Source organism: Bombus huntii, chromosome 7, assembly GCF_024542735.1.
Source record: "Bombus huntii isolate Logan2020A chromosome 7, iyBomHunt1.1, whole genome shotgun sequence".
Taxonomy (NCBI): Eukaryota; Metazoa; Arthropoda; class Insecta; order Hymenoptera; family Apidae; genus Bombus; species Bombus huntii.
In genome coordinates, this window is record NC_066244.1 from 13,948,183 (window position 1) to 13,962,672 (window position 14,490).

At 39.9% G+C, this 14,490-nt stretch overlaps 1 protein-coding gene across 4 annotated transcripts in view; it reads right to left on the reverse strand.

Annotated features, from left to right (window-relative positions):
* LOC126867666 (transcriptional activator cubitus interruptus) overlaps positions 1-14,490 on the reverse strand; it is a 146,001-nt gene that overhangs the window by 4,222 nt on the left and 127,289 nt on the right. For 3 of the 4 annotated variants that reach the window (XM_050622458.1, XM_050622459.1, XM_050622460.1), the window contains exons 4-9: positions 13,520-13,717; positions 5,377-5,645; positions 1,426-1,680; positions 951-1,115; positions 704-868; positions 30-452 (exon numbers count right to left, since the gene is read on the reverse strand). In XM_050622458.1, the coding sequence (XP_050478415.1) occupies positions 30-452; positions 704-868; positions 951-1,115; positions 1,426-1,680; positions 5,377-5,645; positions 13,520-13,717 (1,475 nt within the window). Of the gene's footprint in view, positions 1-29; positions 453-703; positions 869-950; positions 1,116-1,425; positions 1,681-5,376; positions 5,646-8,247; positions 8,442-13,519; positions 13,718-14,490 lie in introns of those variants that run through there. The other variant, XM_050622461.1, reaches the window with a different exon arrangement.

Consider the following 14,490-nt stretch of genomic DNA (forward strand, 5'->3'; position numbering starts at 1 on the left):
TGCTAAGCTCAAGGAAGTATACAACTTACCATGGCACGTAGAGCAACTGGCAGATCAGCGATATCCAAGTCATCGGGTTCCTCGTTCCAAGGTTCCTCAGCCAAGGTAACGCCATCACCAGTCAATGCACTGACACCAGCAACTTCGTCATTGCAACCACCAACTAATGGGCTACCTTGTTGCTGCATCATACTAGGTGGACTATTCGCTTCACTTTCAGATTTCACACTCGGACTTGACAAACTAGGTGTCTTCGGATGCAGATCTTCACTTCTGCTAGGGCTATGACCACCTGCACCAGCCTCGTCACTGCCTCCGCCATCTCCACCGCCTCCTTTGTGCTTCTTATTGGCGTAGAATTCTGCACCGTGCACAGTTTTCACGTGTTTTCTCAGAGATGATGGATCGGTGTACCTTTTCGTGCAACCTGGCGCCTTGCAAACGTATGGTTTCTGGAAATCACGGTGTTAAAGATTATAGCATGAGTACAAAGATCATGCTTTTAAATTTTGGAAATGCAATTTAGGAAGTTTGATTTTGGTGTACATTTAATTTTAGAAATTTTGGACTTACGTCTTAATTGGTATAGTTAGTTAAAATAGTTTAAATTAGAGATTGCTTAATTTTGGAGTATTTAATCTTAACTTCTATAATTAAGTATCCCGCCAATTAAGAGGGGGTTGATTTTATATTTAATAATTACCTCGTTGGAATGAGTCCTGTTTTGGTGTTTCGCGCGATCGCTGGCATTACTAAATGCCTTGCTGCAACCAGGATATTCACAAGTATATGGTTTTTCTCCGGTATGGGACCTCAGATGCGTCTTCAAGTTCTCCAGACGCGAATATGCTTTGAAACATCCCTCGAACTGTAATAACACAAATTATAGCATAAATATAAATATTTAACTAGCACGTTGCGAATCTTCGTTCGAAGTTTCATGTACTCACAGTACACTTATGAGGTTTTTCACCGGTGTGCCTTCTCATATGCACCACCAACATGTATTGAGCCTTAAATGGCTTTTCCTCCCTCGAGCACTCCTCCCAACCACAAACGAAGCTCTTCTTGTTCGCATGTATATGGTCATTGTTGATGTGCTTCACAAGATCATCCTGTAAGTGATAAAAATGTAAAGTATTAATTTTAAGAACCAAAATATAGAACTATTAAATTAACTTTTATATTAACGCACTAGGACACACTATTATATAACATTAAGTTGTACCTATATATATTGCGTCTCCTCTTTTCGTTTATGTAATAAATATAAAAACAAGACGAATTTATGCTACAAGCTTACAATCACATTGGATTAAAATAACGATAGGAATAAAAGCAAAATTACGTGAAAATTTAGAAACTTGTATATATTAAGAAGCTAATTAAATTTTACAATTCAAAAAGCGTTATTAAAATTCTCACCTGAGTAGGAAACTCAAGACCACAGTCCCTCCAGTGACAGTTCGTTTCGATAAAATCTCCAGGTTCATCTCGAAGATCTTCGCTAGGGCTAAGTCCTTGAGGATGAGTAGGTGGTGCTGTGGTCGTGGCAGCGTTCGTCGTCGTCGTCGCAGGCTCCCTTTTTACCTTCGTAGAAGCTCTCCTCGAAGACGTGTCCGCCTCGGCCGTCACCGACCTGGTCGACGATTCTGACGCTTTTCTGCAGGACTCCGTGCTCTGCAAACCGATCGTCAATCTCTCCGATTACCAATCCCTCTGAATTACGTATCTGTAGCGGCACATGGGTCATAGGACGATTCGAATGGAGAGTGACTCATGTTGTTGTTTTTCCTCGGAGTATCAACACCGTTTTGATGTACGAGATTTAAAGGTAAACCAACTCCGGACAAAACAATATCCCTGTTATGTGTAATCGTCAATCGGAATCGTATTCACATTTTCCGGTACTCCCCTACCAATATAAATAGACGAACATGCTCTCTCTAGCACAATCATTGTAGTGAGTCTAGCAAGTTTAGCAAGCGAATAGCATTGAGCGAGTGACGATTACGACGTAATATACTAACTCTGTACTTGTACCTAGAGTGATTTTAATATAACTGACTATCACAATTATATCACGCGTTTCTTCATTAACCGAACCAACACGTTTGATACCACCTCATATACGTTTTAAAGAATTGTTATAATTCCTTGTTAACCCAGACTAATTAAATTTCCCTCGATTTTATCCGACGTTAAATACACGTTCCTGGACTTCAACTGGACGTCACATCGACGTTAATGGAAATAACAGATCGCACGAAACGTTCACTATAATTTCTTACGTCATGCAGCTAAAAAAAGATTAATAACGCGCCGCGTATCGAACTCCAATTTACATCGAGTGTGAAGCGATTATCATTCCAGGTGATTTAAAGTTGGTAGCAAGTACGGAGGATATTGGAGAACGGATAGTTGCTAATTCGATCGCCGCAGGAATTCAGAAGGTTCGATCGGCGATCTTTGACACTAGGCCAGCGATTTTCTGAAACAAACAGCGGCGTTCAGGGTACCACAGAAGGAAGCTCGCCTCGTGACACACGATCTGCACGCGATCTCGCAATTATCGCGTACCGTATAGCCCTGCGCTCAGCCGATCGATCGTTCCTTGCCCTCGTAAACCGATGGTTGCCTGCTTCTGTGTTATGATACAGACGTAGTTCGACATAACTCCGCCCACATTCTCGTTTCTACCTTGCGATAAATTGCAACTGAAATGGAGATGCTAGTTCCAAGGGTTTGAGGATTGAACAACGATTGAATACAGTTGTTTGAGCAGTTTGATCCGCTATGGAGGAATTTTGAAAATTTTTTAGACGTTCGATGATAGCTAACTCGGAACGTTGGAGAAAGATGGTAAGGTAATTTTTAACGATATCGCAGTGCGATTATGTTTTGAGTATAACTGCTGGCGATTAGAATATAATTTTGGTTAATTGTTGGTTTCAATCTTCTCGGTATTCAGAAACAAGAATATACTATAATCAAATTAATAAATAAATATTTTACAACTATGAGATATAAATAAAGGAATTCTGAATTATGAGAGTTTCATTTATAAAATTCTATGAAAATTTTACCTATAAATGGAGTTTCCAACAATTATAGGAAGCAAAATAGTTTTTGTAATCGAATACGAATTTGTAAATGCTGGAAAAAATTAAACGAATGTTTGACAATATTTCGTAATTTTGCAAATAACGGAAACGTTAGTTTAACATTTCCATCTCTGATAATATATAAAGCTGAGAGGCAGAAGATTTTTATTTTTTATTCGATTCTAGTAACGGTTATCAAATTCTGGAAGCTTTCACGGCTTAGGTTAATGGAAGAGTAACGAATAGATGAGAGTAGTTTCAAGGCCTGGGAAGATATTAGGCAAACGTTCCCCAAGAAGAAACTTTTAGCACTTCTGGTTGCCGAGAAAGATACAGAAGGTAGATAAAGATTATTAACACTTTCAAGGCGCTTACGACGGTGTAGCGCCATATTGCTTGATCGTGCGTCGAGAAACGCGTGAATGGTTTACTGGAACTTCCTTCAATTAAGTTGTCTGATCGTGAAATTTATCGTACACTACAACATCGTCGAATACCATAAACCGTACGTATTTATAATACTCGTTAAACAGTAGCAGTGGTAGCGAGTATTAAACTAATAATCCTGAATCTATAAAGCTACTATAAAAAGGAAATATAAAAGTTAGACAAGAAAATTGGAGAAGAAATTAGAAAGTAGGAAGAAAATTTTCAGTTCTAGAATGCTATATATATCTACAAAGATAAAAAGCAACACTAACATAAAATAGAAAATAGAAAATTCTCAGGTTTTATGTGCTATATAGAATTTACAAACTATAGAATGTAAAATTTGAAGTTCAGAAAAATGTTCACAGTGCCTGCAATATGCAAAAATACACAAAATGTCCAAAATTAGAGTATTTGTTACTATACTTGATAGATAAAACAAATTTTTCTTTAAATTTCATTTCTTTAGTTATGTAAATACAAAAATGCAGAAAAATCCGCCGTCTATGTATCAACTGATATTAGCATAGAGACGTTACGACGACCGGAATTAACGTTGCAGGAATCGAGGAATCGATCTACCGAGATCCCCGTACAAGTAAGTAACCTCTCGATTACGATGTGCCTATAAATCCATCGATCACTTCCCTGTGGGAAAGATCGTGCACGAGCACAGCGTACTATGGAACGATGCGAGAAACGCGAGTCGATGCAATCAGGCACGGGAACTTTACAGCGTGCGGACACGCGGCGAGTCGTGTCGCTGGCGGAGAAAATGAAAACGCCGCCGCGGATGTAAATAAATCAGAGCAAACAGGAGAAACAGAAAGCCGGCTAGAAACATAGAAACGAAGAGCTTTAAAGAAACCGCTGGTGAATAGAAACGAGAGGTTTAACAAAGAGAGTAAGGGCTAGGGTATACGGAGAGCGCGTTTAACAACGACGCAAACGTAGAACGTAGGAGTGGAGAAGAAGCTAAAGAGGAGAAGGAAGAAGATAAAAGACGATGGTCAGGTGGACGGGGGTGGAATCTGGCGAAATAATGTGCGCGAGATTGCTTGTAACCCGAGGACCATGCGAGGGTAACCCAATCTTTTTCTCTTTCTCCCCCTTTGCTCCTTGCGTGCCACGAGGATGAAGCTGAGAAGTCTTCTGAAAACCTTGCAGAGACTGTGAACGGCGTGCACGGTACTTGGTTAGTAGGAGGAAAAACATGGAAGGCTGAGGGAACGATTACTTATTGCTTATTCCAGATGAATCGATGACGAGCTATCGAGCATACGTCCATGCCTGACTGCCACTAACAATCGAACAGGCATCTGTAATTCTGCGATATGCAGCGCTGTACTAAGTGATATGTTTGCTAGAATTGTGTATTGCGTGAGACGAGAGCATGACGAAAGATCCACCAGATATTGTTTTTACATATTCATCGAATCGATGTTTCATGTATAAGGCATAGACTGGTACAAGTATAGGTAGGTACTTCGTTATTTCCAGCTCGATATTTCTTTCAAGGTATTCGAGCGATTGAAAGGTTATATTTTATTCGAGAATCAAGTGTATTCGCTTGCTTGAAATTCCTCTTCGGGAATACTATTTTACATTATCAGAAATATTTTTTTATTGGATATTTAATACCAACAGTTTGTGTAAATAATACAATTTTTAAGCTTGGACGAAATATCTATGTATATGTACCTTTCATGGACCAATTGCGTGGTTTAACGTCGGGTTTTATTTTAAAATGCAAAATGATATTAACATAGATTAAAATCAATGTCATTGGCTAAGAGTGAAGAACTGGTTAATATTGGAAATTATGAAAAATGTCCACGCTTACCTCAGTTTTTGGCGGCAATCCTCCTCCATGAGGTCCGAGGGTTGCTGAGGCCGTGGAATGAGGTGGTACACCGGGGTATAATTGCGAATGCGGCGATAATCCGTGGGCATGGGGGTGTGGATGAGGTGGTGGTGGAGGTGGTGCAGGGGGTTGTAGGGGGTGAGCATGGGGTAGAAGAGCTGCGGCAGCTGCGCTCCTTAAGAGATGCGCCTGAAGTTGCTGCAGGTGTGGCGCCATACCTGGGTGCATTCCCAAAGCTGGGCTCATTGCTGTAACAGAAAACGATAAGAAAAATTAATAAATAACAGTGAACAATTTTATCGAAAAAAATCGTTGAAAGATAGCAGAGTGACGTTTAAAAACAAGTGTCTAATAGAAAGATGGCACGACCATGTGCAATGCATCACTAGCAGAATACGACTAAATGAATGAAATCTAAGTATAAATTAGTTTCACCCTTGAAATATTTTAACGAACACTTCGCTTTAGAAATTTTATATATTTTTGCATATTCTTACACGCTTATCCCTTAACCACCATTATGGGGTTGTAAAGTACATCAAATACACATACTTCGTTCTCGTGTAACTGTCTGAGTAATTTTCGATCGAATTGAGTCTCGTAACCGTATCTTATAAATACAAATTAAAATTTGTCATCCAAAGCTTTCTCTGTATCTCGGAATTTTACTAGAAAATTATTCCAGTATAACGCCTTACATGACAGTTGAATTTCCTACAAATGCATAAACATTTTTGTTCTAAACTTGCAATTGCCAAATGATACTGGAAGAATGCAGCAACGTGTTATCGCTCATCTAATCGTAATTACTTCAGGCACAATCTGCAAACTTCATTCTAAAGCAAAAACGCGGTTAACGAACGCCGATAGTCGATTGGTGCAACCCACCATCTATCCGGTATTTTATAAATGTCTTTCCTAAGTACGCGTTTATCGAGACGTGTATCGTGTCGTTCCTTTTTCCTCGTGTAGAAGAGAAAGAACGAGAAATAACGCAGCCTACACGATCACCGGTACACACAATCTTATGGTCTCGTAAGAGAGGCTCGTAGCATTGAAATGCAAGCTTGGCCTACGTGCCGGAAGTCCGGCGTGGCGTGCCCCGACTGTCAAGAGAATGGACGCGGTCCGATTTCGATCTCTATCGATTATCCCCGGTGTATCGCCACCCTCGTCCACTGAATTCGCGTTAACTATTTAACCAACGTAGTGACAGCGACGCTGCTCGTTATCGCCTGATGAAATCAGCGACCAATCGTACGAATAATTCGCTGTTACACCGACACTTTTTTCCTGTTTCGTTTGTAACGGTATCGGCTTTCGGCTTTCTACAACCGCCAACTGGATTTCCTCGCAATTAATTATCGAGAAAGCGCGCTCGTTGGATCGGGCATGCTGCCAGGATGTGTAAGTTTGATACGGAAATACATTGTAGATGTACGTTGCAGAGTTCCGATTATATTCCACTCGTTAATTGGGAGTAACGAGTTAAATCATTTGGATTATCGATGGTTTTCGTGTTGTGTAATTTATTTAATTGAGGATGCTTTATCAACCGCACGAGAATCTTTGTCGATTGAAGTAAATAAAATTGGGTTAATTGAAAATCGGTCTCTAGAAGATTCGATTAAAATATCAGCTGGTTAGTTAGATTTAATTGGCTAGGTTTTATTGTTCGAATTTTGTTTCGAGATTATTATAAACTAACGCTACGGAGGTATTTATCGGCTGTTGCTTGTTAAAAAACTCTACTCTCTTTGAAATTCTTGAATTCTATGAAATACGTATCGATTTTTAATTACTCCCATATGTCTATATCGAATAAATAAATTTTCACTGCGGTAAACCACATTATTGCAAAGCTACATCATTGCAAAATCAATCAAACAACGACGTTACATTGTTCATCCGCGCAGAGATTTAAACGTCCGTCATACTACAATCTTAGTTGTCATCTGGTTTGCCGATACGTACATGGTACGACCGAGATGTCTTTCGATCAGCGATACCGATATTGTCAAATTTTAAGCTTGCTTATATAGCATAATTGGGTTGAGACACGATTTAATCGGTAGCTGGTTGCACGATGAAATATTAGCGATACGCACGGTTGGCAGCGAGTTCGCTCAATAAATTGCCACGGCTAAATTAACCAACGTTCGATATGGCGATGTCGGTGCGTTACGTGACGAGCCTTACAAGATCACGCTTCCTCCTAATCGAAGTCACGATTGACAGGCTCCCTGTCGCTGCTCTATAAATTAAACCTCACGATCATTTATGTATGATCGACGTATACCAAACAGGAGCTACTTTCGATGTTTGAACGATGGATCGTGACCAATTTTCACAAAACAAATTCGCTCTTTCGAACCTACATTAGATGCAATGTAGCTGCGGCTAAAAATATCTTCCGCTTGTAAATAGTTGCTAATAATCTTTATACTTTATTACGTACATTTCTTACGTACGAATAGTCTTATTTATTACGATAGTCTTTTCAACTCGGTGTTTGAGCAGCGAATCGTAATCGTTTTCTGAGAAATGAATCTGTTCTTTCGATTCCACGTAGATATAATCTAACGTTGATAAAAATGCTTTTTACTAGCAAATTTCTGAATACTTGGTTAATTAATCGTATAATTCCGCGATATTCATCTCGATTTATTACAATAGTTAATTCCACTTGATTTTTCAATAACGAATCGTGACTTTTTTTTCACAGATGATCTTGCGTGGTTTTTTAATTATAAATAATTAGAATTAGTAAATTCGTAAATATTTGATCAATGATTGTCACGTCTTCGTGCTATTCGCGTGAATAATCTCGTTTATTAGGACGTTACTCACCGATTTTGTTACAATATCAGGCTAGGAAGCTTACGTAAGCGTACAGAAACCGCTTGAAATTGTCTCGAATCTATTGCAACACGGTTAGAATCACCTTTTAAGTCTTTCTGCACAGAATCACGTCACCGATTAGCAGTCAATCGTCGATGTCACGGAGCACCATCGACGGTGCCATCGCGGACGCGCGCCAAAGCGCTTAGGCGACCGGTCACGCCCATGCGTGTCTACGATTCTAGGCGGTGTGCTTCATAAAAGCGAGCACGTTGCCTTAACACGGACGCCTAACGATTTTACGATGACTCGTTTTAAAATAACGACGAATATTCGCCATGTTTTTTAATCGACGACGTTAATCGAATAAGATTTTTCGAGATAGTTTCCAGAAACGCTGATCGGTGGCCATTTCTCGTGAAACGAAGCAGTTTACCGACAAAACTCGAGTTTGGTGTATCATTTAGTAATTACGCGACGTTTCCGAAGCTTGTAATGACCGGCGAAGACGGGCAGAAACGGGATTTAAAATATTTCTCTGCATCCTAAATTAATCACTGGTTCCTGCCATAAAGTACGTGGAGTTGGTAACGCAAACAGCTGCGTCAATTGATTTTTATCTTTCCAAGAATTTCTTCTCATCTTTCTGACTTTTTTTTATCGGAAGATTAACATTACGTTAACAACATGATTATTAGAGCGGAAGAAAAGAAACAAAAAGGAGAACGGAAGGGGTTGTTATTACGTTACCTACGTCGTTGATTATATTTAATCATTTAATCAATTCCAATAACTCACGAATTTGATCGCTTTCCATGTGATCTTTAACCTATGTAGGTTATAGAGATTCATGGAATAATTGTTTCTTTATTCCCAAGTTCTCTTCTTCGCCCTATCTTATTCTCAATGTTCTACGAGTAATTAATATCAGTTTTTTCAATTGTGAAAAAATTCTCCCTTATGAATTATTCATATCGATGACTAGCACAATGATATGAAATTCAAGATCGGCTTGCTGGAAACAGATACATTTATCATTTAGTTAATTACCAACTTATTGAAATATAATGTTATATACACGCAACATCAAGCGTGAGAAAGTTAATTATAAGATAGATGAGGATTAGGTGATCCGTAGGAAGAGATACATTTATTATGTTTCCAGGAATTTTTAATACCAATCTGCAGAAAATATAAACAAGTAATGACTGTAGATTTTTTCTATGTTTCAATCAATAAGCAAAATTGCAAGATTGCAAAAGACAAGAGGAAAATCACTTGCCATATTGCAAGCAGAGTTTATGTCTCATTCTTAGGGCGAAGAAGCACGTAAGAATAGTTACGTTTTACGCGTGAGACTGTAAAATGTTTGTCGGGTTGTATTTCTCTCGGTGCATTGATCGTTCGTCGTGATTCCAATGAACATAAAACCGAAGGGACGCACGAGGCGCACGCCTACGATGCTTTATTTAAGAACACTATAATTTCGTGGAATCGACTGTACATCGTCGTGGTAACCGGTTGTCTAGTCGTATACCGAACGATAATCGCTTAATCACCGGCGATATCCTCTGTGCGCGACGCCGACCATCACCTATGAAAAATTTCATAAAACACTCTGTCTCTTAGATGAAAACTAGCGCTGGAAAATCTCGAATTTACGGTCGGTTGCATTGTGATTCAGGTATTGCTACTTTAGACACAAACAGGTAGCGATTTATTAATCGTTTATACTTTTATTCCAATCTTTTAATTTTTGTTATAGCTTTTTCGTCTTTTTATCAGAATCCGATTCTCATTTTAGACCAGCATCTCAGAACCTGATGTTCAAATGAAAGAAATTTAATGTTTTTTGGTGAACGTTGATATGAAACCATACGCTGTACTTTTTACGATTGAAGAATTCTTATTCGACATATTATTCCAAGAATCTATGATTGCATTTATCTTCTCATTCTACTGATTCTTTTCAAATTTGGTAAAATAAAAAAGTATTAAACAAATTTCGTAAGCTCTCGTGTCACAATATTACATATACAGGGTGGTTGGTAACTGGTGGTACAAGCGGAAAGGGGGTGATTCTACGCGAAAAAAGAAGTCGAAAATATAGAATAAAAATTTTCTTTTTAATTTTTCCATCGAGACAACTATCTACAGTGAGATCCGTTACAACGAGCGAAAATTCAAACTCGATTTTCTCGAAAACAAAGCCTCAAACGAAAAATATTTATTCTATATTTTCGACTTCTTTTTTCGCGTAAAATCACCCCCTTTCCGCTTGTACCACCAGTTACCAACCACTCTGTATATATTATACTATAAAAGAAAGAACTACTGGCAGCCTAGAATCATTACACGTACAATTCTATGAATGACAATTAGTTCTTCGTAAATTCAGTCCAAAAAATACATACACTTTAAAATACCAAATACAATACACATATTTTTATCTAAAAAAAGCCGCCACCTTTTGGACATCGTAATCAGTATCACGAAACATATTACGAACTCCCTTTTACAATTCCCAAATGGACACCGCGAGACCTATAATGACTTAAACACGGCTCTCCCGACTCATCGAGACCGCGAAAAAATTCCGAGTAAACGATAATGCTTCGAATTCCCTGTTTTATTCCTTCTACTCGTCGACTATTCTACACACACATATATATATACGCGCGTTATTTCTGCCCGCAGAAATGTACGTTTACAAAAGAACGTCCCTAAGGAAAAAGGGAAGAATCTCTGATCGGTAGCGTACGATGGCGACATTAACGAGCGGGCAGCATCCCGCGGAGCATCGTACAACGCCAGGCTGACAAACGACCAGCGATCGCGCGTCACTTGAATTTTAATCCGTTAATTACTTCATTTAATCGCAAATTACCGGCTGCTCTTAACTCGCGAGCAAGGAGGTCCGGGGTCCGATTTGTGGGACGCGCCGCGGTTGCAACCGGCCTTATAATGGCTTCATGCGCACCGCCACTTTAATTCGATGCCCCTTTATCCCCCTTGCCGCCTCTCTTCCGCACGCCCTTAAACGTCAGGACCTGATCCTTACGAGGACGAGGCCTTCCACGTTAACGCTACCACCAATGACTTTATTCGTTTCGTATAGGTCCGGTAATTATGGTAATTCGGGACGGCCAGAGACCCGGTTTTCCTGAGAAACCGACGATCCAATGTTTTACGACGAATGCTGAATCGCTTCCACGCGATCAGCAAATGATATACGCCCGTATTATGCTGCCTCTGTAATATTCAGCCGATTCCGTGAGAATCGTTACTCGATTAAAGTAAGGGTATAGATGAAGTACATTCATGATCTGTTTCGAGATTGGATCAACTGTTGGGAATTCTGAAATTGAATCTTGAGAAATGTTCTTTGCAGGCTTTTTCGTGGTTTATTAATAAGGTGTAATTTCGAAACGTTTTGAGAAAAGTAAATAATCTCAGATTCAATCGATGGATAAATTCAGATTAATTTATATTGCCCAACGCATTTATCTTTTGTCGAAGAAAGTATATGTCGTTAAAAGATATTTCTAGCAAACGTTGTTAGATGCCGTGCAACCATCTCGACGATTTGATTTAGAAATAGGCTTTCGTCTCTAGGATTTGAACGATTAGTCTACCGTTTTATTCAATTAAATCAATCAAAAATAAATCGATATATGGATCATTTCCAAAGAAAACAGTTAGGTAGATTTTTACTACTGTACTTTTCGCCCTGTACGAATGCGATATTTGTCCGAAGGAATAATTACAAACCAACGTTTATACGATCGTCAGAAAAACTTGTTCACCGAAATATTTTACTCTGACGTTACTTTAAACAGGCATAATCGCCGATCGCGGTGAAAAATAGCCAAATTCTGCGATATGACTCCATCACAAGGATCGCGCGATAAATCATCTAAATCTTTCTGTAATTATCTCGAAAGAGCATTTCTCACCGAAAAGTCTTTTACTCTGACGTAAATTAAACACCCTTGATCACCGGTCAAGCGGTTTAAAATCGGCAAATACTCAAATAAAGGAACCAAGTGGAGCGTGTGTAAAAGTGTGACTCGTTTACGACGGTCGATTGCTTGGTTCCGTCCCGTGGCGTGGGCAATAACTCGGAAAATACGGCTGTCACGCGGTAGTCGCGCATTAACGACCGCGCTGCCCGGCTACACGTGTAATTACATGCGTATAATTCACGTGTCGTGTATAGCCTCGCGAAAACGTTTATGGCCGCGTCGAGGCCCGATCGGTGGACGATGAAGCGGCGCGAGCGCGTCGGCAATTACGAGCGATCAATCAACGTGGACCAACAGTGGAAATACATCGGATAAACACTCGGTGACTTACGTTTTCGGGTTCGTGTCCGGCGCGGGTGATCTCTTAATTGCGACTTTCCCCGCCTCTCGCGTATCAGCCGCTTATTTATCCCGCCATGTAAATCGGTCGTAACAGTTATCCCCTCCTCTTTCGCAACATCCATCCAGGAGAAGAGAATAATTAGGCACAGGTGTTTCACGCGAGTCCACGACGCGCCAAAATTTACAACCGAGAGATGAATAATCGGCCTGTACCTGCCCGGCCAATTATTCAAAAATTATTCAAAAATTGCCGCGCAATTTGAGTCGTTCATATCGAACGTCTTTAGAGTTTGTATATGTATAAATATGCATACAGGGTGTCCCCGCAGCATCGGGCAACCGCTTCGGCGATGGATTCTGCGCATGGTAACAATAAAAAAGATTCGCGCTAAAAGATTAGCGTGCCCTGTTAGACCTTGTTTTCGAGTTATAACGAATTTTACGTCGGAACATTTCTATCGAAAGATAGAAGAAATTAAACTAATTGAGCCAAATAGACCTCGATATTCGACGTTGAACCTCGTATTCTAATCCTGCCCAATTCTGTCTAATCCACACACCCAGTCAATGATAAAACGACTTCAGTATTGTGGTCGTATACACGCAGGACATTTTGAATAGATCTCGTAAAAGCATGCAGATTGAATTTGTTAAAGAAGAAATTCGCTACAACTCGAAGATAAGCGTATGTTTAATACCAGCTATTTGATATTGTTTCCACGTGCCGATATAGTTGCCCGATGCCAAGGGACACCCTGTATAGCAAATACTTGTAGGAGTGTTTGAAAGGGGAGCGATTCTCTTACTGGAGCGAAGACAACGTGTAATTAATTACGCGGTAAATCTTGCTTGGGGAATAATTCAATAAGTTTGACATGTATGGTAATAATGATACTAGATAAATGATCGCTTACCAGCGGAAAGATGACCGTAGCTGCCGCTCGCGCTGCTGCTCCGAGATCCGTTCACGATGGAGGCCAAGCTGTTCGGACTGAATCGGATCATGCTGTCGATGTCGAAACGATCCGAGTACGGGGAACTGCTCAACGCCCGCTTCCGGCTCGCTCTGATCGCGGACGCCCTTGGACTTCCTAACCTCGACGAAGCTGACACTGAAAATGCCATGTTTTTCATGTTGGTTGTCTGCTTTTCAGGTCGAGAATTAAGCGTAATCTTTAACTGATCTGAACTGTGTGTCTCTTATACCGAGACTTACATTTAATCTTTAACCAGCATTTTTTAGTATAGATGATTTAAAATAGTTTGGATTACATTTCAGTATCATGATCATTCTGTAAAGGATATACATTATGATCGAAGTTGATCAACTGCACTTTCTCCCAAAAATATGTAAGTCACGCGTTGACGGCCCAAGCGAAGTTTCAGCTTCGAATTTCTCCGAAAAGAATCTTTACATTTAGAGGAAGAGATTTCATACATTCGACTGCAGGAATGGTCAGATAAAACAATTTCTTCAGATATTCCAAAAGAGTAACATATATCTGCTTACGTAGTATGAAACAATACATTTGTCTATAGAAAGTCGATTCAAATCTGACGACAAATGCGATTAAACGGCACGAAGTGCAACGTGCAAGTTAATACGAGAAATTCTTTATTTTATGGGACACCTATGGCCAACGCCAAAGCCAGCGATATTCCACGCGAAAATCGTGGCAAGATATCAACGTTCGTCGCCTGACCGAGCATTAAAGTCCCCGAGTCTCGACGTTGTTCTCTAGAACGTCTCGCTTTTCTGACAACGTAAATATCTCGAGTAAAAATGCGATATTGAAATATCGACGCGGGAAGGTATCGTGGAATCGATTTGTAACGCGAATTCAAGGAGAAGGCTGCGCGAATTTCCATGCAAACTCAGCGAGAC